This window comes from Salvia hispanica, unplaced genomic scaffold (genome assembly GCF_029641045.1).
Source record: "Salvia hispanica isolate PSC_SH4W2 unplaced genomic scaffold, Shi_PSC_v1 Unplaced_Contig_0081, whole genome shotgun sequence".
Classification (NCBI taxonomy): domain Eukaryota; kingdom Viridiplantae; phylum Streptophyta; class Magnoliopsida; order Lamiales; family Lamiaceae; genus Salvia; species Salvia hispanica.
The window spans coordinates 4,811-31,450 of record NW_028292720.1 but is presented as its reverse complement, the minus strand read 5'-3'; the positions used below and the strand labels follow the sequence as shown (position 1 = coordinate 31,450).

Here is a 26,640-nt window from a genome sequence, read left to right as displayed (position 1 = left end):
ATCTTACACTGCATCTCAAGACAATTTTGTTTCATGAACCGAACAGCCACTTAGTAGATTGAGTTGATGTGGGTTGGATTACGTGGACTCATATATATATTTGCCAAATGGGAAAGCACGTCTTGTAAATAGGGTTAACTTTCATTAATTATCTGCTCTCATTAATTAAATCGTCATATAGAATTATCATTTTAGTTAGTAGTAGTAGTACTATATTACTCGTATATAAATAGAATCCCTAAAACATCGATTTGGCCTTACCAAATGTTGACATTGTTTGAAGTGGACATGTCTGTCACAAAAGTGGTGTGGGCATACACAATTTATGTACATTATAATACGGCCCATCTATATATTAGCATTGTAAGATATCTGAGATAGGTCTTATTTGTGGATATAAAATTATCAAAATAATTATCAAGCCAAGCAATGTACAATATAATGTTACAAAATTCATCTAAATTTTTGGTTTGAAACCAAGTAGAAATATAGCAGCATAACTAGTTTTCCAGGAACAGAGAGAAAAAAACTCACTCATACAAAATGCTCGTCGTGGCAGAATGACCGTTGAATCGCATAAGGCCAATCTCCGATGATCTTAGCACGTGCTTTAGCCGATAGTTGAAGAGATAGTAGTTAAGCTTCCCATCCGCCCGGCTAAACCTGAGCTCACTGAAGAAAGTCTCGTTGAGCATAATGTCCAACGCTTTGAAAACGTCCAAATCCTTCTTCTTGGCAACAACGAGAGCATCGTTCATCAATTGAACTAAGGGAGTCTTGGTGGATACGTTGTAATACGAATACGCCACCTTCAGCACGGAATGATCCTGACTACCTAATATAGACCAGGTAAAAGTGTAAAAACTGCAGAAATCAGTGATTTCGCGACTTTCAGGACTTTCGACCACATAAGCATCCATGATATCTTCCTTGGGAAGCAGCCAGTGCTCGACTCCATCCTCATCGAAATCTGGAGCTAAAACAAACTGCTTCAAGTAATTCCTAAGCAAACGAGTAACTGCAGGAACATCGTGGGGCTCCATCTTTCTGAAGCCGGGAGTTGCAGTTTTCTCTGGTAGCTTGTACAACTTGATAGCTCGGCTGAATGCCATCCTTGCACCGAGCCTAAAAAACCCAACATCAATAAGCTTATTCAGATTTAATGGCCTGTGCCAGTACTGACAAGTTGTTATCGCTGTAGGCAAAACAACACTAGAAGTATACGCCGCCTGCCAAATATTCTCCATACGAGCTCTGCGACTAACCTCCTTAATCATGACCGGAGCAAGTCTTCTTGATCGGAGCTTCTTGTGAACACACAGAAAATTGATCTCTGCAAGCTGCACTACAGCATCATGGATACGAATTTTAGCAGGGATCCCGCTAATGAAGGCAACCAGTTCCTTTGAAGTCTTAGCCCTTAACCCAACGTGCCAGCTCCGGAAATAACCAGGAGGACAGAGTGCCCATCTAAGAAACTCTTTGGAGTAATTTAATCGAAACATACGACTACTGTCCTCAACATAGTGATTAGTCAATAAAGCATAAACCTCACTACACACCTTCTCAGAATCCAGATCGCACGTGACCAATTCATAGGCAGATGGGAGATTATACGGCTCTTGCTTGACTTCAGACAGTGGCGTTGGTTGTTGGATCGGGCCTTCAGGCAGGTTCGTATCTCCAAGATCCTTGAACTGGCCGACCGGTTGGGTCTCCCAGAATTTTTGCCTCTTTGTAAGGGACAAGGATTCTTGAACATCACTTGCCAATGCATCAATTGATATTTCAATTGCATTCTCCGATGATGCATTACTCTTGTCAGAGGGAACGTTATCAGCTCGAGTTTCGGTGTCAGCCATTCTCAGAGAACTTATATACTCTTGTTAGAGGGGATGTTAACTCTATGATACATGAAACTAATTCATCAATCACACTATATCCAGAATTTAATGCTTCAAAACCAAGAAACACCATCAAAAACCATGATAACAGTCAACTCTAGGCATGAAGATAAATACTACTACCTCCGTCCGTGAAAATTTGATACATATTACTATTTCGGTCCGTCCCTAAAAATTTGATACACTTCATTTTTACCATTTTTGGTAGTGGACCCCATATTCCACTAACTCATTCCTACTCACATTTTATTATAAAACTAATACTTTAAAAGTAGGACCCACATCCCACCAACTTTTTCAACTCACTTTCCATTACATTTCTTAAAACCCGTGTCGGGTCAAAGTGTAGCAAATTTTGGGGGACGGAGGTAGTAATTGGAAAGAAAGTGAAATCATTTTCTACCAGCTCAAGTGATTTTAACACTAGCTGGCCAATCATCAGATGTAATATCTGAATCACAGAATCTCAATTGGCAATAAATCACTTTCCCATCCAATACTCACACAATTTTCCAAATAACACAGTCAACTTTAGGCTTGAAATCGAACAGATAAACACAATTGACATCATTATCTACCAGTTCTGATGATTTTAACACTAGCTGGACAATCATATGGAATATCTGAATCATTCCATCTAAAAATCACACAAAATTCCAAATAACATAGTCAACTTTAGGCATAGAATCGATCAGATAATTAATCGAAAGAAATTGACATAATTATCTACCAGCTCAAGTAATATTCACTCAATCAAGTAGAAATAAATTAATTCCAGTTGGCTAATCAATTAGCCTAAAACCAAAAAACCGCACAGCTGATAACAAATTACAAAAACTAAGATCAAATTTCAGCCCAAATTAATAAATGACAATCAAAGAAAACATTGAGATGAGAGAATACGTCACCTTAACCCCGAATCGTGCAGATTAACGTTGCCGAAATTTTGAAGGAAAAAAAAAAAGTGTTGTGATTTCAAGAGATTTTCAACGCTCTCCACTAGAAATTTAGAAATCCTTATTAAAAAATTAAAGAGCTGAGCTGTCTGTAACCACCAAAGATTTCAGCTAAGAAACACGAAATTTGCATTTGTTTATTAGGTACTAGTAGTGTTTGTTTTATTATTCTACGGCTAATTTTATTTCAAATTTAGAAAATCGAATTGATAGTTAAAATCTATTGTTATATAGAGTAGTTAGAAGTTAGAACTTAGAATTATTATTTAATAATTATGGTTCATTTTATTCTTTGATTTAAGTTTAATAATTCGTGATTAGAGGTTAATAATCTATGTACAAATCTAATGAACTAGGATTAGAATTTAATAATTAATTGACTTTAATTTATAATGCAGTATGATAGATCTAAAGACTAAAGAGACATGGACACCATTTTGTCACAATAAAAACAAGTACTCCCTCCGTGCGGATAATTCAAGTCACTTTGACCGGGCACGAGTTTTAAGAATTGTAATGAAAAAGTGGATTGAAAAAGTTAGTGGAATGTGGGCCCTACCTTTATATATTAGTTTTATAATAAAATGTGAGTAGTAATGAGTTAGTGAAATATGGGGTCCACTGCCAAAAATGGTAAAAGTGAAGTGGGACAAATTATGTGGGACGGACCAAAATGGAAAACTGGGACAAATTATCTGGGACGGGGGAGTAATTAGCATATTTTAGAGGGAAATTCAATGGAGTTCATTGTGGACTTATGGTCCAGAACTTATGATAAAGAGTTTTATGTAATTGTTTGGGCGCCTAAAACTTTGGAGCACTACTTGACAGGGAATGACTTCCATCTTATATCCGTACCACACGCACACGGGATGGTGTCAGTTCATTCATAAGTTCCGTTTCGATTTACTCGAGCACGACATATTTTACTCATGGTGTTTAGTCAGGAAACGTGAGGTTCGTCCGTTATGATATGCATCTTCGATCCCTTGAATGCTGACTTTGTAATATTAACTATCTTTGAAGTTTGGAAGACATGATCGGTGAAATTGAACCCAAGACCTTTTACGAACCTATGTAGCGAAAATCAATGACAACATTAAACTAGAAGTTTGGATAGGCCTATACACTATAGTCAACTTTTCTATCAACATGGCCTGTGTAACTACAGAGTATTAATCCATACACTTACTAAGCTAACAAAAATTCTCCTTCACTTAATACTAATACCTAACTAAGTTATAGTAATCAGTTTGAAAACAAGCAACATACAAATGTTCAGTTACAAAAATTCATCGACTAATTTTTTTGGTTTGAAACCAAGTAGAAATACCAAAGATAGCAGCATAAATAATCTTCCAAGAACAGAGAAAAAACTTACATGTACAAAATGCTCGCCCGTGGCAGCACGACCGTCGAATCTATAAGGACAGGAGGCCTATCTGCGATGGTCTTAGCCCGTGCTTTAGCCGATAGTTGTAGAGATAGTAATTAAGCTTCCCTTCTGCAGGTAAAAACCTGAGCTCACTGAAGAAAGTCCCATTGAGCATAATGTCCAATGCATTGAAAACGTCCAAATCCTTCTTCTTGGCAACAACAAGAGCATCACTCATCAGTTGAACTAAGGGCGTCTTGGTGGATACGTTGTAAAACGAATACGCCATCTTCAGAATGGAATGGTTTTGGCTACCAAATATAGACCAGGTAAAGGTGTAAAAACTGCAGAAATCAGTGATTTCGTGACTTTCACGACTTTCAACCACATAAGTATCCATGACATCTTCCTTGGGAAGCAGCCAGTGCTCGACTTCATTCTCATCAAAATCTGGAGCCAAAACAAACTGTTTCAAGTAATTCTTAAGCAAACGAGCAACTGCAGGAACATCACGGGGTTCCATCTTTCTGAAGCCGGGAGTTGTGGTTTGCTCTGGTAACTTGTAATAGTTGATGTATCGGGCCATGGTATCCCATGCTTCAATTCTAGAGAACCCAACGTCGATTAGCTTCTTCGGATTCAACGACCTGGTCCAGTACTGACAGGATGCAATCGGCGTAGGAAAATCAACACCAGATGTATAAGCTGCCTGCCATATATTCTCCAAACGCACCCTGCGACTAACCTCCTTAATCATGACTGGAGTAAGCCTTCTTGATCGTAGCTTCTTGTGTACGCACAAAAAATTGATCTCTGCAAGCAGCAATACAGTATCACGGATACGAACTTTTGCAGGGATTCCACTTATGAATGCAACCAGTTTTTTCGAAGGTTTAACCCTTAGCCCGATGTGCCAGCTCCGAAAATAACCAGGAGGACAGAGTGCCCATCTAAGACACTCTTTTGAGTAATTGAATCTAAACAACCTATCCTCATCCTCGATATAGTTATTGGTCAATAAGGTATAAACCTCACTACACACCTCCTCAGAATCCAGATCGCATGTAACCAATTCATAGGCGGATGGAAGAATATACGGCTCTTGCTTGACTTCAGATAGTGGTGTAGGCTGTTGAATCGGTCCTTCAGGCAGGCTCGTATCTCCAAGATCCTTGAACTGGACAACCGGTTGGGTCTCCCAGAACTTATGCCTCTTTGAAAGTGAGAAGGATTCTTGAACCGTACTTGCCAATGCATCAATTGACATTTCTATTTCCTTCTTGGAAGATGCATTGCTCTTGTGAGAGAGACTATTTTCAGCTCGAGCATCACTGTCCGCCATTCTCACAAGTCATGTATCTAAATAAGCTATAAGATACGAATCAAATCCTCGTTAACATCATGTATGCAGCTTAACACTAAGGTTTAAATCAAATCACACACATACGAAACTAATTCATCAAATCACAAGATTTACTTGATTAACACTAAGAAGCACCAGATAAAACCGTGATCACAATAAACTTTAGGCATGAAATCGAACAGATACATAAACGGAAAGAAATCGACACCATTTTCAACCAGTTCAATTGATTTTAACACTAGCTGGACAATCCTCATATCCAATTATTGAATCATGGAAGCTCAATTCAACTACTGAAGCAATAAATCACTTTTAAATCCAAAAATCACACAAATTCCCAAATAACACAGTCAACTTGAAGCATGAAATCGAACAGATAACCAACTGGGAAGAAAAGAAATTGAACCATTTTCTACCAGTTCAAGTGATTTTTAACACTAGCTGAACAATTCTCATATTCATATGGAATAACTGAATCATGGAATCTCAATTCAATTATTCAAGCAATAAATCACTTTCAAGTCTAAAAATCACACAAAATCCCAAATAACACAAATCGAACTACACCATTTTCTACCAGTTCAAGTGATTTCAAAACTAGCTGAACTCAATCCATTTACTCAAGCAATAAATCACTTTTCCATTTAAAATAATACACAAATTTTCAGATAACAAACACAAACAGCCTGCATGTATCCGATCATAGACAATTAGCCTAAAACACAGAAAAAAAGATGATAAATTACAAAACATAGTTCAAATTGAAAGATCCGTGTCAGCCCAAATTGATAAATTCCAACCATATAATTGAAAGAATGTGTCACCTTAACCCCGATTCGCAGCACCACAGGGGAGAAATCTGGTTTGAATAATAAAATTTGTGAAACTTCACACAAAACGCCGTCGTATTATTGGCACAGCTGCTCTGTTTATTTTTTTTTTTTGCTTAAACTTAGCTTTCTTTATCCCCTTTTAAGAAGCCATGTGTTTGATTTTGACCTATGTTGTTTAGATTTTTCTTTTTGTGAAATGATTATTTTTTATTGGCTAATAAGCTTGCAATTCGATTGCTCCTTGATTTATTAAAGTAATGGATATTTTCACACTGATGGAATATCTAGCCAGCCACTAAGCTAATCCACTCATTTAAAGTAAGTTAATTCATACAAAAACACAAAGAAAGATACAAAAAGCAAGTCTTCAAACATAGCTAACATCCACTCTGATGTTTCTTTAATTGTGGTTGTTCATCAAGTCTCCTTCACCACCTCTCAGAAACAAGCACTCTCTCCGTCCACAAACAATAGATCACTTTTGTCATTTTAGGACGTCAAAAAAAAATAGATCACTTTCTTAAAATGGAAAGTTTATCTCTCATACTTTTCCTACTTTTTCTTCCCTCTCTCCTATTTTACTCATTTTTTCTCCCTATCTCTCTTACTTTACCTACTTTTTCTCCTCATCTCTCTTACTTTACCAATTCTACATTAAAACCAGTGTCATGCACAAAGTGATCTATTTTTTTTGGATGGAGGGAGTATTGTTTATGATTTTTTATACCTTATCTTTCCCTGATCTTGTTGAAAGACTAACTTTAATTGAATATGACTATGATCATTGTTTTTTCCCCATGATCATGAATTATTGTTCTTGTTTTGTTTGTTTTCTTGCAGAAATATGTTCCATCTGATATAGTGGTGGATAGTGATGATGAGATTCTTGTTTTGGTGTTTGAAGAAGTATTGGAAGTGGGATGTGGCTTATTGGAGGAATACATTTCTGCAATATATAACTAGAACTTTACATAATAAAAATATAGAACTAAATAAGAAACCAAAGAATCAAACAAATTGAAAATTTCACCATCATCATTGTCTACTATAGCCAACTGAACTATAAATTTGGGCTGCAGATTATTAATCTAAACACTTACTAAGATAACAAAAATTCTCCTTGACTTACTACTAATAACTAACTAAGCTATTCATCTGATAAATAATTCAACCAACTACGGTTTATCAGTTTGAGAACAAGCAACATACAAATGCTCAATCACAAATTTCATCTATACTTTTTTGGTTTGGAACCAAGTAGAAATACCACAACTTGTCTTCCAAGAACAGAGAAAAAACTTACATGTACAAAATGCTCGGCCGCGGTAGCATGACCGATGAATCTATAAGGGCACTAGGCCAATCTCCGATGATCTTAGCACGTGCTTTAGCCGATAGTTGTACAGATAGTAATACAGTTTCCCATTCGCAGTGTGAAACCTGAGCTCACGGAAGAATGTCTCGTTGAGCATAATATCCAATGCATTGAAAACGTCCAAATCCTTCCTCTTGGCAACGACGAGAGCATCACTCATCAGTTGAACTAAGGGAGTCTTGGTGGATACGTTGTAATACGAATACGCCACCTTCATTACGGAATGGTCCTGACTACCAAATATAGACCAGGTAGAAATGTAAAAACTGCAGAAATCAGTGATTTCGTGACTTTCAGGACTTTCGACCACATAAGCATCCACGACATCTTCCTTGGGAAGCAGCCAGTGCTCGACTTCGCTCTCATCAAAATCTGGAGCCAAAACAAACTGCTTCAAGTAATTCCTAAGCAGACAAGTAACTGCAGGAACATCATGGGGTTCCATCTTTCTGAAGCCGGGAGTTGTAGTGTGCTCTGGTAGCTTGTACAACTTGATAGCTCGGCTCATTGTCATCCTTGCACCGAGCCTAGAAAATCCAACATCAACTAGCTTCTCTGGATTCAATGGCCTGATCCAGTTCTGACAAGTTGTTATTGGTGTAGGCAAAACAACACCAGAAGTATAAGCTGCCTGCCAAATATTCTCCATACGAACCCTTCGACTAACCTCCTTAATAATGACCGGAGTAAGTCTTCTTGATCGGAGTTTCTTGTGCACACACAGAAAATTGATCTGTGCAATCAGCATTACAGCATCACGGATACAGAGTTTTGCAGGGATTCCACTTATGAATGCAACCAGTTTCTTTGAAGTCTTAACCCTCAACCCAACGTGCCAGCTCCGGAAATAACCAGGAGGGCAAAGTGCCCATCTAAGAAACTCTTTGGAGTACTTCAATCGAAACATACGACTATCATCCTCAACATAGTGATTAGTCAATAAAGTATAAACCTCACTACACACCTCCTCAGAATCCATATCGCACGTGACCAATTCATAGGCAGATGGGAGATTATACGGCTCTTGCTTGACTTCAGACAGTGGCGTTGGTTGTTGAATCGGGCCTTCAGGCAGGCTCGTATCTCCAAGATCCTTGAACTGGCCTACCGGTTGGGTCTCCCAGAATTTTTGCCTCTTTGTAAGTGACAAGGATTCTTGAACCTCACTTGCCAATGCATCAATTGATATTTCAATTGCATTCTCCGATGATGCATTACTCTTGTCAGAGGGAACGTTTCCAGCTGGAGCATCGTTGTCAGCCATTCTCAGAGAACTTATATAACACATGAATCCAATTCATCAATCACACTATCACAGGATTTAATGCTTCAACACCAAGAAACACCATCAAAAACCATGATCACAGTCAACTTTAGGCATGAAGATAATTGGAAAGAAATTGAAAGCATTTTCTACCAAGCTCAAGTGATTTTAACACTAGCTGGACAATCATCATATGCAATATCTGAATCACAGAATCTCAATTCAATTACCCAAGCAATAAATCACTTTCCCATCTAAAAATCATACAATTTTCCAAATAACACAGTCAACTTTAGGCTTGAAATCGAACAGATAAACACAATTGACATCATTATCTACCAGTTCTAGTGATTTTAACACTAGCTGGACAATCATACGGAACAGCTCAATCACAGAAGCTCAATTCAATCACCTAAGAAATAAATCCTTTTTCCATCTAAAACCCACAAAATTCCAAATAACATAGTCAACTTTAGGCATAGAATCGATCAGATAATTAATCGAACGAAATTGACATAATTATCTAGCAGCTAAAGGAGTATAATCAATTACTTCCAGTTGAATACTGCAGCTAATCAATTACAGCTGATGACAAATTAACTAAGATCAAATTTTGTGTCAACCCAAATTAATAAATGACAATCAAGGAAAACATGGAGATGAAAGAATACTTCACCTTAACCCTGAATTGAAATGCAGATTAACGTTGCCGAAATTTGGAGAAAAAAAAAAAAAAAGTGTTGTGATTTCAAGAGATTTTCAACGCTCTCCACTAGGAATTAAGAAATCAGTATTAAAAAATTAAAGAGCTGTATGCACAAGAAGACATAAAAATCAATTCTTTATACTCAAAGTTGTTTTCTTAGCAATTTGGCAATTTCTGATTTTTGTAATATTGTTCATGGATTTTGAGTTTGCAACAACCAACTAAGATTTCAGCTAAGCAAAACACGAAGTTTGAATTTGATTTATAGGTATACTATTTTGTTTAATTATTACACGACTAATCTTTAATTAGATTTAGAAAATTCAAATTTATTTATCTATAGTTATAATTAATTATGGTAGTGTAGATAACTCATCTAGAGATGGAATTCTATGAACAAAAATGTCATTTGCAAAAGTTACAGTATATCAGTTTTAAAACAAGCAACACAGAAATATTCAGTTACAAAAGTTCAGTTACAAAAATCTAATTTTTTTTGGTTTTGAACCAAGTAGAAATACCAAAGATGACAGCATAAATAATCTTCCAAGAACAGAGAAAAAACTCACTCGTACAAAATGCTCGCCCGTGGCAGCACGACCGTTGAATCTATAAGGGCAGGAGGCCTATCTCCGATGGTCTTAGCCCGTGCTTTAGCCGATAGTTGTAGAGATAGTAATTAAGCTTCCCATCTGCAGGGAGAAACCTGAGCTCACTGAAGAAAGTCCCGTTGAGCATAATGTCCAACGCATTGAAGACGTCCAACTCCTTCTTCTTGGCAACAACGAGAGCATCACTCATCAGTTGAACTAAGGGCGTCTTAGTGGATACGTTGTAATACGAATACGCCACCTTCAGAATGGAATGGTCCTGGTTACCAAATACAGACCACGTAAAGGTGTAAAAACTGCAGAAATCAGTGATTTCGTGACTTTCAGGACTTTCGACCACATAAGTATCCATGACATCTTCCTTGGGAAGCAGCCAGTGCTCGACTTCCTTCTCGTCAAAATCTGGAGCCAAAACAAACTGCTTCAAGTAATTCTTAAGCAAACGAGCAACTGCAGGAACATCGCGGGGTTCCATCTTTCTGAGGCCAGGGGTCGCGGTTTGCTCTGGTAACTTGTAATAGTTGATGTATCGGGCCATGGTATCCCATGCTTCAATTCTAGAGAACCCAACGTCGATAAGCTTCTTCGGATTCAACGACCTGTACCAGTACATACTGGATGCTATCGGTGTAGGAAAAACAACACCAGAGGTATAAGCTGCCTGCCATATATTCTCCAAACGCACCCTGCGACTAACCTCCTTAATCATGACTGGAGTAAGCCTTCTTGACCGGAGCTTCTTGTGTACGCACAAAAAATTGATCTCTGCAAGCAGCAATACAGCATCACGGATACGAACTTTTGCAGGGATTCCACTTATGAATGCAACCAGTTTCTTTGAAGTCTTAACCCTTAACCCGATGTGCCAGCTCCGGAAATAACCAGGAGGACAGAGTGCCCATCTAAGAAACTCTTTTGAGTAATCGAATCTAAACATGCTATCATCATTCTCAACATAGTTATTGGTCAATAAGGTATAAACCTCACTACACACCTCCTCAGAATCCAGATCGCATGTAACCAATTCATAGGCGGATGGAAGAATATACGGCTCTTGCTTGACTTCAGACAGTGGTGTAGGCTGTTGAATCGGTCCTTCAGGCAGGCTCGTATCTCCAAGATCGTTGAACTGGCCAACCGGTTGGGTCTCCCAGAACTTATGCCTCTTCGAAAGCGAGAAGGATTCTTGAACCTGACTTGCCAATGCATCAATCGACATTTCAATTTCCTTCTCCGAAGATGCATTGCTCTCGTGTGAGAGACTGTTTTCAGCTCGAGCATCATCGTCCGCCATTCTCAGAAAACTTATATATACTCCTATAACACAGGAAGATAGAAATCAAATCCTCATTAACATCATGTATGCAGCTTTACAATAAGGTTCAAATCAAATCACACACATATGAAAACTAATTCATCACCATCAAAAACCAATCACAATAAACTTCAGCCAAGAAATCAAACAGAGAAATAATTTGAAAGAAATTGACATATGGAATAATCCTCATATTCATATGGAACAACTGAATCACAGAAGCTCAATTCAATTATTCAAGCAATAAATCTCTTTTAAACCTAAAAATCACACAAATTCCCAATTTAGGCATGAAATCGAACTGGAAAGAAATTGAAGGTCAATCCATTTACTCAAGCAATAAGTTGCAGAAAACAGAGTTCAAATTGAAAGATCCCAAATTGATTAATCCCAATCATATAATGAAGGAAAGCATGAAGTTGATGAATGCGTCACCTTAATCCCGATTCGCAAGCAGCACAATTTGAGCAATGGAGCTCAACGTTGCCCAATTTTGGTGGAAAAAAAGTTGGGTAATTTCAAGAGAAATCAACCATTTCCACTGAGAAAGTCAGAAGTCAAATGAAAACTGATACTACTATCATTTAACCCGTTCACATTAGTATGATAGTGTTTAATTATTTCGAAGGTCTTTGGCGCATTTCGACGAACAAGTGAGAAGCAATGGAGCACACTTCCAATTCCACAGTGGAGGAGAAAAACCATTTAACTACAAGTCATGAATGCAAATTTTCGAGCTGCTCATTTTCTGCCTCACTGCGCCAATCAACCAGAACACAAACACCAACAGTTATGGTGAGATTATTGCTCTTGAAATTCCACTTCACTCTGTTATTCATCATTCTTTAATTTTTTTCCCCTTCTCTTCTGAACCAAGGTTTAACTTTAGCCTCAATAGAATCAATTGAAACAATTGAAGGTATGGAAGATTTGGCTGAAGTTCATTTGATAGGAAATTTTTGTTTTTTTTTCTTTGTTAGCTTAAACATAGCTTTCATTAGTCCCTTTTCAAGAAGCTCGTGTGTTTGACTTATGGTGTTTATATTTTTTGTGTAATGATAATTTTTGATTGGCTCATGAGCTTGCAATTCTATTGCTCCTTTGATTTGTCTAACTAATGGATATTTTCACATGATACTACAGCTAATCCACTCATTTAAAGTCAGTTAATTTATACAAAAACACAAAGAAAGAGACAAAAAGCAAGTCTTCAAACATTATAGTATTATCCACTTTGCAGTTTCTTAATTGTGGTTGTTCATCTTGTCTAGGATAAATTTGTATTCAGAAATACAGAAAGGAATCAGAAGAATTGGCAGCAGATAGTGCTGAGATGGAAATTCGAGAGGAGTCGATCAAGCAGTTTAAAGGGCAAACAAGACTTCCACAGTTTGCAGTGCCAAAACGCTATGAGCTAACTCTAAAACTGGATCTCTCTGCTTGCACTTTTTCTGGCCGTGTAGCTATTGATGCTTCCGTTAATGATCCCACGAAATTTCTGGTCTTGAACGCACTCGAACTCGCTGTTCATCAAGTCTCCTTCACCACCTCTCAGAAACAAGTATTGTTTATGATTTTTTGTACTTTATCTTTCCTTGATCTTGTTGGGAGACTAACTTTAATTGAGTACGATCATTGTGTTTTTCGCTTGATCATGAATTCCTGTTGTTGTTTCGTTTGTTTTCTTGCAGAAATACGTTCCATCTGATATAGTGGTGGATAGTGATGATGAGATTCTTGTTTTGGTGTTTGAAGAAGTATTGGAAGTGGGATGTGGCTTATTGGAGATTGAGTTTTCCGGGGTGCTAAATGAACACCTCAAAGGCCTATACAGATGGTAATTTTCCCCTGTGTATCGTTTGTAGGTATAAAGTGTGGGGAAAATAAAATCAGATAATTTGTGTCTATGGTCACTTGAGGAAGGCTTACAAAAGTTGAGAGGTGGTGTTTTTCAACGATGTTTTTAGTTTTCGAGGAATCCTTATTTGTTGTTGTCATGAGACCATATGGATCTTGGATCCAACGAACTGGTAAAAATGTTGCATACTGATCTTAGCAGTAAATCACTTGCAGTACTTACTCTGATAAAGGAGAGAAGAAGAATATGGCTGCTAGTCAATTCGAGGCAGTAGACGCGCGTAGATGTTTTCCGTGTTGGGATGAACCTGCTCTCAAGGTCAAATGATGAAATATTCTCCGTCTCTTGTCTTGAGCTGATAGATTGAAACACTGAAATAAATCATTGTTATAGTAAAAGTTTCTTTTTGGTGTAAAATGAATGCTTTTATATCCAGATTTTGGTTCATTTTGGTTTCTTTTTGTTTTGATCTCCGCCTCTGCAGGCCACCTTCAAGATAACGTTAGAAAACATTCCATCCGAATTGACTGCATTGTCCAACATGCCGGTTTCTGAGGAAAAAGTCCACGGGAATCTCAAGACGGTCCACTTTGAAGAGTCGATACTCATGTCTACTTACTTAGTAGCTTTTGTAGTTGGTTTGTTCGACTATGTTGAAGACATAACAGAAGATGGTATCCGAACAATCAAGCAATATTAACAATACATCGCTGTTTTTCTACGTCCTGTGTATTAACTCACATCTGTCCTTGCAGGAATCAAAGTCAGGTCCTACTGTCCGGTAGGTAAAAGTGATAAGGGAAAGTTTGCTCTAGATATTGCTATCAAGACACTCAGTTTTTTCAAAATGTAAGAGATTAGAAATCTTCGCCTTCTTTCAAATCAGGATTAACAGAACAGTCTGATTTTCCACTTGATGGGATTTCCACAGGTATTTCTCAACACCCTATCCACTTCCAAAATTGGATATGGTTGCAGTTCCCGAGTTTGCTGGTGGAGCCATGGAGAATTATGGTTTAATTACATTCCGAGAGAGCGAGCTTCTTCTGGATGCTTTGCATTCCGCAGCAGCTAACATACAGAGGGTATGTGAGAAGTATATTTTTGAAACTACTTTTTTCGCTCTCTCATGCTGTCTAGTATCTACGGCACACGCATGATTCATGTTTCTTACATGTCATATGCAGCAAACAATCGTCGTGGCTCATGAAGTTGCTCATCACTGGTTCGGTAACTTGGTGACGATGGAATGGTGGACTCATTTATGGCTCAATGAGGGCTTTGCTACATGGGTAATTTTCCGATTTCCTTTATAGAGATGAAGGGTTGTTGCTTTCCCTTTTTTCCCTAATTTGGCCATTGCTGATGCTATTAGGTAAGTTATTTGGTTACTGACAAACTATTCCCTGAATGGAACATTTGGAATCTATTTCTTCAAGAAACGGAAGACGGCTTGCAAATGGATGCATTGGAAAAATCCCATCCAATTGAGGTAACATTCTGTGAAGCCTTCCATGAGCAGTCGTTCTGTTGAGTAACACGAGATATTATACTGCAGGTCGAAATACCTCAAGCTCGAGCAGTTCTTGAGTATTTTGACGACATAAGCTATAGAAAAGGGTGCTCCGTTATTAGGATGTTGGAGAATTTTCTTGGTGACGAGATATTCCAGGTGCATTGCTTTATCGTCCATTTTTCACACGGTGATAAGATTTCATGTTTGAAACGTATGTTCGTGAAAAGGGAACCAACTCCTGACTTTGATTGGCCTTTTTGTGAGGCAGAAGTCATTGGCTTAGATATACATCAAAGTAAAGAATAAAGAGCATTAACATTCCAGACAATATACTTTAAAATAAATATACCTTAGTTATAAATCAAAGCAAGTAATAAATTTTTATGTTCTGCTTTAGTATGTAGAAAAAGGATACGAATTGATTTGGTTGTATGCATCTTTTCAACTTTAGTCCCACAATTATAACTTCTTACATTTTACTTTAATTCAAATTGATTTCAAAGAGTGAAATGACACTTGCAACACTACTTTTAATCGGTAGCAAGACCATACCTGATTGTTAAGTTTCCACATAGATTCTGTTTTTCGATAGCAAGCAACGCCATTTCTGTCAAGCATTTCGTCGAACATGATTTGGGCATGAATGTCAGCAGCGCCATAAGCCAGAAGGTGTCCCAATTGAAAGACGTGATTTTGGTCCCACGATAAAAGGCGTAGAGTGTCGTGGCAATCGCCGACGGTGAATCACGGCAGCTCAGTGGCGGGAGAAGAGGTTTTTCGAGGTTGAAGGGGGCGAATTACGGTGGTTTGACTGGGAATTAATAATACATAAATAAATCAATACCACTCCAGAATAAAGAAAATATATCGCCATATAAGCAAATTGATTAAGTCTTTTAAGTTTTGAAAATTATTTAAATTTGTAGATATTTCTAATTTCATAAATTGTCGCAATATAGTAAGCATATTTATAAATTACTTTATATTTATAAATTCATTTCCAATATAAAATATCTTAAAAGTTATATATGTTCAATTTATGTGTACATTTACTAATACCCTTTGGATTTTCTACATTAGCTGAGCTATTTGTTTTATGGAAAAAACAAAAACATTAAATCCCAACTTTATTTTTCCCCTATTAGACTATTTATTATCGTTTTACTTTATTTTATATTCATCTAACTCATTGTATAATTTTCTTACATCTATCCATCTCACTCACTTGTAGGGATGTCAATGTAGCCCGCAACCCGTGGGCCAGCCCGAATAGCCCGCCAAATTTATAGGGTTAGAGCTGAAAATTTCTAACCCGATAAAATTACAGCCCGACAAGTCCGCAACCCGTTAGGGCCAGACCCGAAAACCCGATAAAATTTCTATTATTCTATTTGTTTAACTCTAATTCAACACTTCATTGGTTATTTTATGATATAAACTACTAAAAAATGACTTTAAATATTATATATTAAATTTTTATTAACATAATAATAGATATATAAATTAGAAACTTCAAATTCACTAAAAAAATATATTTAAATTTCTAAAACATACTTTAAAATTTCTTGATGTTTATGTTTTATTTTGCATAAATCTCAAATATTAGTATATGATGGTGTTTATGTTTGAATTTAAGCATATATCTCAAATATATCATAAATAAATATTTTACAATTTATAAATATAACTAATTTTCACCATTATTTATTGGATTGATCGTATGTTAATTTTATCGATAGCAACCCGATTAGCCCGTTGGGCTAGCCCGAAACCCGAGCTTCTAGGGTTAGGGTTGAACTTTTATAACCCGAAGCAAATCACAGCCCGATTAGCCCGCACCCGATTGACCCGCAACCCGAATAGGGTTGGCCCGAAACCCGGTGGGCTGGCCCGATTGACATCCCTACTCACTTGTAATTACTAGTAGGGGGAGTGTTATATTGCTAACTCATAACTTAATTGTTAACTACAACTAAATAATAGCCATTAGATATTTAAATTAAGGGTTTAGATTATTAATCCCTAAATATCAGTACGATCAACGAAAAACATCAAATAAGGCCACAGGATTAATTCCAAAAAATATCAATAGGGGTATTAATGTCAATTAACTACATGTTTAGTTAGGCCTGTCAAAATGGATATCGGGTATTAGATACCCGATATCCGAACCCGAAAAAGTCGGGTAATTGGGTACCCAAAACCCGATTTTTCGGGTTTCGGATCGGGATCGGGTATTGAGAATTTTGGATTTTCGGATATCGGGTTACCCGATACCCGATCGGGTATACCCGAATTATCCGATTTTATTTTTACAATTAATAAATAGTGTGTTAAATTCTAATTTGCATTCTTACTTATTTACAAACCCATGAAATACCAATAGTAATTTCTAATTGCTAATATATTAAGTCTAATTTTTAAAGTTCAAGTAATTTTTAAAGTTTAAGCCTGTAAGTTTACAGACTTGCACAGCAGATCTGCCTCCCTCCCCTCTCTTAATCTCTCGCCTGCGCCTCCCTCCCTCGCCGCCCACCGCTGGCGCCGTCTCCTCTTCCAACGCCGGCGTCGTCTCATCTCCCAGCACCGACCTCATCTCTCCCAGCGCCAGCCGCAACGAGCTCTCCTCTCCCAGCGCCGCCGCCCTCAACTGCCCAGATCTCCTCAAAATTGAATTGAAATTGGGACTGGATACCCGATTATTCGGGACTGGATACCCGAGTCGGGTATTCGGGTATCCGAAATCAAAATCGGATCGGGTATCGGATACTAGATTTTGGAAAATTCGGGATCGGATACCCGAAATTTTCGGATCGGGTATCCGCGGATACCCGATTTGACAGGCCTATGTTTAGTTATAACTAACTTTTAAAATAAATCCCAAAACTTTAAATTCATATAACATATACTTCCTCCGTCCCAATAAATATGAAACATTTGGTTTCCGGCACAAGATTTTATGCAAGTGTTATTTTGTGAGTTAATGAAGAGAGAGTAAAGTAAGAGAGAGAGAAAAATAGAGAGAGTGATGTTTCTATTTTAGGAAATGTTTCATTTTTAGTGGGACAATCCAAAAAGGAAAACATTATATTTTTCATAGGACAGAGGGAGTATCAAATTAAAGATAATTTCATAAGGATTCCAACGATATCATACATGCATATGTTCCGACGTCAGAATTTAAAAAAAAAAATTGAAATTTTTTAATTTTTTCGTACAAGCAGAAATGTCAACATGTTATATAAAATATGTCAATATAGAATGTCAATATAGAAAATGGGTTAACATTCTTAAAGCATTGTGGTGACATTCTCAAAGCATTGTGTTGATATTTTCGAAACACTATCTTCACATTTTCATCCAAAACCCTAATTTGGAGTTTTTTTTTTTATCTTTTTTTTTTATTTTATTAATAAAAATAAAAATGACACGTGACAAATTGTAGACCACACGTTTTCTAAAATCCTATGGCCTTAAATTAGTTGTAGTTAACAATTAAATGATGAGTTAACAATTGATCACTCCCCTACTAGTAGATCTGTCCTTTAAAGATATAAAGTAAAAATGAAACTTTTTTAAATTTTAGGAAGTAGACCTCACAATTTACTACTATTGCTTTCGCTACTATTTCTTATACTTTCTCTAGTTTCATCAATTATGAAATAAAAACTTTATATTTTTACAAAAATACTTTGTAGTGTCTCTTTGGAAATGTAGTAGTATTAATTATGAATAGTCCAATTGTTGGATTTGACAAATTAGCTGCGACAGTAAAATGATTGAAATTCAACAGAGATGCACAATTAGGCCTAAATTATATTTGGCCTATTGAATTGTAGAGTTCTAATTAGTTTTACTTAAATATTTTATTTTGAAATTTTTTAGCTTCCATTCAATTTGGTGCCTAAATCGTCTCCTCATTGGAAAAGATGGGTGGATATGTGTTTGGACAATTTGAGCACTTGTACAACCGCTGATAAACAGTTGATAATTGGTAAAACATCCAACTTGATTTGCTTTTTGATAGGCTAGTTTTCGTCACTCGGATTAGATCACTTTTTGCACTTATTAGTTGAATATTTGCATAAGAAGATGCTATTTTTGTAGGGAATTAAGCTTATGGATCGGAGGTATTGTAGAAAAGCATTTATAGTGGAGTGATGCAAAAAGGAGGCAAAAAGTGCAAGAATTTGAAGAAAATCAGAAAAATGGCAAACTGCCCAAGTTGTCAGCTTGGCCAAGCTGGACCCGACGGAAAACTGCATGAAGCCACTTGAGCACAATTACAAGACTGCTTCCTTTTGCAACACGTGTCCACCTCCTTCCTTTTGCAACACGTGTCCACCTCCGTCTAAGGCATGAGAAAAGAGAAATATCTTTTGTTAAATGGGAGATATGTAAAAAAATACTTAATTTAGCTTGGGACCAACTACCAAGAGAACCAACTTAGTACTTTATCACTCTAGCTTTAGTTTAGTTTAGTTACTCTCTCTCTCTAGGAAACTTTTCTCTCTTCCTTAAGAAAGAGATTTCAACTTCAAGACTACCAAGATTATTGTTCACCGTGGGTTGAAGTAGTAGTAATTTAGTAGTAGTGTTTGCTTTCTCTAGTTTGCTTGTTCTTAACTTTGTAGTACTTTTGAACCTTTCTCACTCTTAGTTGTTGTTGTTGGACTTGTTTTAAAAACTTATTTCAAGTAGTAATTTCTCTAACTGTTTGTGTATTTAATGTGCTTTAAAGTTTAGCTTTTGTTTATTTCTGGTTTTAGCTTGTTGTTTAGTTCTAGTGTTGCTTATGTTCTTGTTTAGTTAAAAATCCTTTCAAGCTTTCAAAATCAGTTTCTCAAGCATTTTCTTATGATTTTGCATGAGATTGATGAGTTCGGTTCTTGAGTGTTCTTCCACCATGTTTAAGTGTTCTTAAGCTTTCTTTATCTTCTTCAATGAGTCTTTATGTTTCAGCTTTTAGTTTGGTGTTTTCAATGCATGTTTAGGCAGTTTAATTGTTGATCTTGTGTTTGTCTAGCATTTTTAATTATGTAGCAGCCATGTACTCTCCATTAGTTATAGGCTTTTATCCATTGGTTTTACACCTTGGACAATAGGAGTTAGGAGACAAGATGTACACCTTTTCCATCACTTAGCTTTTCACTTTTGGCAGCCATTTAGCTTAGTTAAGTTCTGCACTCCACCTCCATTTACATGTGATTTAGTTTACCTTTTAAGAGTTAATTAATCTAGCCACTTTTAAGGGTCACTTTCCTAGTTTATACTCCCTCCGTCTCGGCTAAGATGACACATTGCTTAGCCGGCACAGGATTTTTAGAGTTATTGGTTAAAGTATTTAATTAGAGAGAGAGAAGGTGGGTGTAGGTATTAAGTCAAGAGATGAAGATAGATGGATATTTTAATAGGAGTGAGAAAAAGTGGTTGAGTGTATTAATTGGAGAGAGAAAGTTACCAAAAAAGGAAATGTGCCATCTTAGTTGGGACAAACTAAAAAGGAAAACGTGTCATCTTAAACGGGACGGAGGGAGTAGCTTTCTTAGGAGTTAACATTTAGTAGTTTATTTTCCTTAGCCTTCTAACTTAATCTCTTTGCTTCTGAACTTAGTAAAACTCATTCAAGTTTCTGCTCTCTTTTCATTTCCGAAATGTTCTTATTTTCGCCAAATGTTAATTTCTCTGCCAAGTTGCCCAGTTTATCAGATTGCCCAGTCTACTTATGTTTCAATTGATACATTAAATTGAATAGTAACACCCTCTAAATTCTTTGTATAATTTAACAAGACTCACAACCCCATTTTTCAAAATATTTCTATACACAAAAATAATAAAACCACGATGAGTATATCTACATCGAATAGGATGATGATGGTGACTATTTTCCTAGTAATCGGTGGAGCAACAATGGCAATATCGGCGCAACCATATAGTGATCCATGCTATCAAAAGTTAAGACAATTCGAAATTGCTTCAATTCGGTTTAGAATTATTTTTGCTACTTGAAGGAGAGGAACGTATCCAATGCTTGCTGCAACATTTATAAGTCTCTTGATTATGATAAATGCATCCAAAAATTCGCAGACGAAGCAGCTGCACACGACGCTTGCGTTGTGTACGACAATTACATCGACTTTCAGGCCGATCAACTTTTGCGCGAGTGCAACTCTAGGGTTTAGTAATAATGTAGATCGTTTATTAAAATTAGTCTTTATCTATTTTTGGTAATTTTTTTCTCTCTAATAAGGTGAGTCCATTTTTTTTCACACTTTACCAATTACTATATAACAATTTGTTTGGGATTTAATACTAGAAATTAAAGGTAAAGATGAAATCTACGTTTGAACTACGTTAAGTTTGTGTGTTTATTAATTTGTTAATGCTAAGAAAAATATTGTAAATGAATAGAAATGCACAGTTGTTTTTTATTTTGAATGAAAGAACACCACCAAAAAAAAAATCAAGATAATATATTCAGGTGTATATATGTAGTATAATGTCTGAATTTAGCGAGCACAATTGTACTAACTAAAATTTCCGATTATTACAACTGAAAACCAAAATACCAACACATATATAGACTAATTTGGGTGGTATTCTTTTTAACATTGCTCCTCACAAAATTCACAAATGAAATCTAGACAAAGTATTATGTGGGCCTTCAAATCATAGATATACATCAAAGTAAAGAATAAAGAGCATTAACATTCCAGACAAGATACTTCAAATAAATATACCTTAGTTATAAATCAAAGCAAAGAATAAATTTTTATGTTCTGCTTTAGTATGTAGAAAAAGGATACGGATTTATTTGGTTCTATATATCTTTTCAACTTTAGTCCCACAATTTACTTTAAATTAATTAATATTTAAAAATCAATTTATGTACATTATTAATCACTACCCTTCTGATTTTCTAAGTTAGTTGAGCTATTTGTTTTTATGAAAAAAAAAAAAAAATAATCTCAACTTTATTTTATTAGTGGAGAGAGTATACAAGCTAAGGAAAGAAAACACGAAAACACGCTCTAACAAGATTTAGATCTCGATTCTGATATATAAACACTCTCAGCAAATAGATGTTGTCCGATTAAGTTGCAAATTACATCATTTTAGCTAACTCTTTCCTAGCACAATATAGGCACACAACATAGTAACATGATGCACATTCTAACCCACAGTAGTCATATAGAACCACATGACAAAGGTTGCATCTTCTCTTGATAGTGATGTGATTGAATGTGAGAGGGTGATTCGGGTGAATACCGTCCAACACAAATCGGCGCCCAAATTTGATGTTTCGATACCCACTAGAGGCAGCTTTTAGACAATACAGGTGGAAAGAAAGGTCGCATTGGCGACAGTGATACATCCAATGTTTGGGATGCAATTCCTCTTCACAAAAGTCACAAACAAAGTCGGAGGGATGGTCGAGAGAGGCATCAAATGACAACATCAATGAATGGTGCTTGTCCCACTCACGCATCGTTATGCTCGCCGGCAGCATAGCACATTCCAAGTCCAACGCAAAGTTGCAGTCATTGCTGCTGCAGCAATATGCAATACAGTTGGCCATATAATATCTGCAGGCATGGCAACGTCTCGGTTTGCCAGATTCTTCTTCTCCGGCTGGTGGTATTCTAGTCAAGACTAGTGGTGTGCGATGTGGGTGAGATGCGTGTCTGATAGTTGTCGGTAGAGAAGCGCACTTGACATCTATCTTCATCTCACACCCTTCGCACTTGTACACCATCCCGTTTGTGAGAATACCACAAGCCTCACACTTACAAAGCCTTGCATCCATATCTATGGATAATGAGCTTGAGTAGAGTGTGAGTTTGTGGTTTTTATCATGCGTTTTTGGGCACTCACCATACAGGACAGGAGAAGAAGAAGATAACGTTTTTGGAAGCAAGGAGCAAATGGAGTGCACAAAATATTTGCAAGGAGCACACTCGTAATATGGAGGAGAAAGTATGGGTGTGACACACACATCACATACCTTCAACTCATCATATTCATCATCTTCATCTCTCTCATCCATCATTTTGTTGCGATCAACTTCATCGTCTTTCTTGGACAATTCCGAAACCAAACGCAAAGGATGGTTGTGATAGTTGAACAGAAACGAAAAACTTGCGGTGGTTTGTGGCATATACACTTCTGCTGGCATGTCTGCTACATCCGGGATGTTGTTAAGACCTTTTTCTCTCATCACGAAAGGTGTGATTAACTCCTTCAATATGTCATGGGCATGTAGCGGGAATTCAATCACATTGGAACCATCATCATCCTCATCATGTCGTCTGGAATGATCATAAATAAATTTTGTTTAAAGTATTTACGAATAATAAGTGTTGTGTATGGGAACAAATTAAACAACTAAAAATAACAAGTAATGCTATTAAACAAAGGCAAACTTACAAATTTGAGTCTCCTGTGGTGGATGCAACAACACATCTGATATGGGCAAAGAATCTGCAAATACCACAAAAATACACCCAACTTGTTTGATCTAATCTTTTGAGACAGACATCACATTCGGATATATATTCGTAATACTTTGATGGAAAACTGAAGGCAAGAGAAACAGGATGGTGGTGGTATTGGCGATTAAAGGGGAGAATGAGGGGCAATGATGCACAACTCTTGTGAATCCACACCTCACATATGCTACATATATACGCCATGTCCACATCCTCAACGCCACAACCATCACAACAAAATGGAAACGAATGCTTTCTCATCAGTGTTAAAGGGTGATCAGGGTGACTTGGGTGTTCTATTTGCCTGTTCTCTTCTAGTACCACATCTATACTTATCCTTCCACATTTTATATCAACATCGAAATCACAGCTAGAACATTGGTACCCAAGCAAGGGTTTAAGATCATGCAAACATACATTGCACCACCCGAAGTCACTCTTCCCGTGGTAATCAACTAGGTGAAGGGGATGTTGAGGGTGTTTAGGATGCAAAACTTGAATAGGTAATTCTCCACATTTCTTGTGGAGGATAATCCTATTCTGACAATTTTTTTGTTGCGTGCAAACATAGGCTGACTCTAAATTAGTTACAAGATAGCCACACCCATAACAATTTGAACTATCCTCGTCACTCACATTTTCCATGAGAATCAAAGGATGTTCATGGTAGAATTGGTTAATAACCTTCTTCTCCATGATTCAATATTTCCACAAATTGCTCACAAAACTAGAAAAATGATAAACGCGAAATATTAATGCATTTAAAAGTCGATATACTAATTTATGCATAGAATTAATCTACAACCATCAATCCATGCTCGACAAGAGATTTGCAGAGTATTTTGAGTTTATGTACGAGAAAGTGGATTTGAAACAACACAAACTAAGATTCTATAAAAAAAGACACCACCCAAACTAAGAATATTAATGCATATTCTAAAAAGACCCTAAGAAATTCATGAGAGTTTAGTGAAGAAAGAGCAATATGCATTCAAAGAAAAACCAAACAAAAAGGATGTAGAGATGTGATAATGTGAGAGTTGTGCAAACACTTTGGATAGGTAACAATCATGAATCACACCGTTACGAATATATACTTCAAACAAATATTCTTTAGTTTTACATCAAAGCAAAGAACTAATCATCATGTTCTTTATAAAATTGTTTAATATGTAGAAAAGGGATACTAAACGATTTGGTTCGATATATTAATACAACTTTAGTCTCACAATTTGAACTTCTACCTTTTGCTTTATTTCCTTCAATCATTATATTTTATTTGTAACTATTGTTCTTTAGCCAAAGTGTGTCGAGCATATACACCAATTATCAATTCAAAGCAGACACAAATTTGTAAAAGCAGACACAGATTTTTTTTAATGTTTCCACATAGACTGTGTAAGCAACGTCGTTTCTCTCAAGCATTTCGTCGAGCATTTTTTTAATTGGCGGCAATTGATTCCAAAAATAATGGAACTATTTCCATAAAACAAATTGACGGTTCTAATTCCAATTTAAATACCGATTTTGCTGATATTTCCATTTTTTCAGTGATTTTTAAACATTTTACTTCAAACTACCGATAATACTATATGTTGGTTTTTGGTTCAGCAGTGACAGTCAGTATTGGGTTCAATAATGTAAAAAATTGTTATTTAAATCAATTGGATCCTAGTCAATTTTATATTTTATAAATATAGCTAATTAAATCATAATTTTTACAAATTTCTCTATTGTCTTATATGATTAAAATTTTGTTATTTAAATTATAATTTTTAATTAACTTCAGGATAAAATATTGCATTGTCTCATACTATGTAATTGGTGAAAATATAATGATAAAAATTTAGAAGTCACAACAAGGCAAAAATTGTGAATTAATTGACTAATTTTTAAAGTTATGGGCTTGACAAAGTAGATTGTAGGCCTTCTTACTTAGTTATACATCTATACAATATATAAAAGGGGAGTTTTGGAGAAATTTACAAAATTACTATTTAATTTAAAAAATTATATTAAATTAAAAATATATAATTAAAGAGTAGCTAAAACCGTGTGAACTATGAAAGCCTACGTGGAGGAGTGGGAGGTTTTACGATGAAGGTGTAAATGTGGAAATCAAAATTAAGTTATTGAGATCATTTAGTATCATATTTAGTGGGAAAGTTACAAAGATATTTTAAAAAACCCTAAGGTCATCTCCAACCATTTACGCCAAACTCAAACCCATTTTTGAGTATACGGCACACCAAAAAGTAGTTTTATTCTAATCATTTACACCAAATTTAAGTTTACACCATTTTTGAGTATTTTGTCTAACAAAATTTTGGAGTAAACACCATATTTGGTGTTATTCCATTGAAAAACCCAAAAATGGGTTTGAGTTTGGTGTATGAGTGGAGAAATTATCTATACCAAAAATGAGTTTTAGTGTATTGTTGGAGATGGTCTAACCACGATGGCTACTATGGCACTCATGCCTGGAATGGGAACTTGCTTTGTCGTGTAGCTTTTTGCTGTTCCCATTGCTTTGATAATTCATTCTGATTTTGTGGTCATCCTTGAAGGGGCATATGGAGTTTTTCCGCACTACAAATTTCGTATGGCATTCGGGTTAGGTCATGGGATTGTTGGGTTTACTTCAATTGTTTACTTTAACAAATTTGTGTCTGCTTTGAAATGATAATTTCTATATATGCTCGACACACTTTGGCTACAGAACAATAATTACAAATAAAATATAATGATCATGATTGAAAGAAATAAAGCAAAAGGTAGAAGTTCAAATTGTGAGACTAAAGTTGTAATAATATATCGAACTAAATCATTTAGTTTCCTTTTTCTACATATTAAACAAGTTTAAATAGAACATAATGATTAGTTCTTTGCTTTGATGTAAAACTAAAGAATATTTTTTGGAATTGTATATATGGCTAAAGATATCGAACCAAATCATTTTGTTTCCTTTTTCTACATATTAAACAATTTTAAAGAGAACATGATGATTAGTTCTGTGCTTTGGTGTAAAACTAGAGCATTTATTTGAAGTATATATACATAACGGTGAGATTCATG

General features: G+C 36.1%; 2 protein-coding genes and 4 pseudogenes across 4 annotated transcripts; 1 reads left to right on the top strand and 5 right to left on the bottom strand.

The window, feature by feature from the left end:
• Positions 1-378: 378 nt before the first annotated feature.
• LOC148921836 (glycylpeptide N-tetradecanoyltransferase 1 pseudogene) lies at positions 379-4,358 on the bottom strand (annotated as a pseudogene). The gene is made up of 2 exons (XR_016134150.1): positions 4,242-4,358; positions 379-1,904 (listed from the first exon to the last, which is right to left on the bottom strand). The product of XR_016134150.1 is annotated as a glycylpeptide N-tetradecanoyltransferase 1 pseudogene (transcript).
• LOC148921835 (glycylpeptide N-tetradecanoyltransferase 1 pseudogene) lies at positions 4,078-5,577 on the bottom strand (annotated as a pseudogene).
• Positions 5,578-7,436: 1,859 nt separating this feature from the next.
• On the bottom strand, positions 7,437-9,070 carry LOC148921834 (glycylpeptide N-tetradecanoyltransferase 1 pseudogene; annotated as a pseudogene).
• Positions 9,071-10,265: 1,195 nt separating this feature from the next.
• On the bottom strand, positions 10,266-12,606 carry LOC125205925 (glycylpeptide N-tetradecanoyltransferase 1 pseudogene; annotated as a pseudogene). The gene is made up of 2 exons (XR_016134151.1): positions 12,138-12,606; positions 10,266-11,704 (listed from the first exon to the last, which is right to left on the bottom strand). The product of XR_016134151.1 is annotated as a glycylpeptide N-tetradecanoyltransferase 1 pseudogene (transcript).
• Positions 12,607-12,870: 264 nt separating this feature from the next.
• On the top strand, positions 12,871-15,413 carry LOC148921833 (aminopeptidase M1-like). Its single transcript, XM_089062152.1, has 9 exons — positions 12,871-13,263; positions 13,394-13,539; positions 13,776-13,878; positions 14,045-14,234; positions 14,316-14,409; positions 14,492-14,645; positions 14,748-14,852; positions 14,936-15,052; positions 15,119-15,413. The coding sequence occupies exons 1-9, from the start codon at positions 13,036-13,038 to the stop codon at positions 15,380-15,382; spliced, it is 1,401 nt and encodes a 466-aa protein (XP_088918278.1). The 5' UTR covers positions 12,871-13,035; the 3' UTR covers positions 15,383-15,413.
• A 6,626-nt stretch (positions 15,414-22,039) lies between these two features.
• Positions 22,040-24,632, bottom strand: LOC125207262 (uncharacterized). The gene is made up of 2 exons (XM_089062151.1): positions 23,504-24,632; positions 22,040-23,385 (listed from the first exon to the last, which is right to left on the bottom strand). Exons 1-2 carry the CDS (start codon positions 24,259-24,261, stop codon positions 22,182-22,184), a joined length of 1,962 nt encoding a protein of 653 aa, XP_088918277.1. The 5' UTR covers positions 24,262-24,632; the 3' UTR covers positions 22,040-22,181.
• Positions 24,633-26,640: the final 2,008 nt, after the last annotated feature.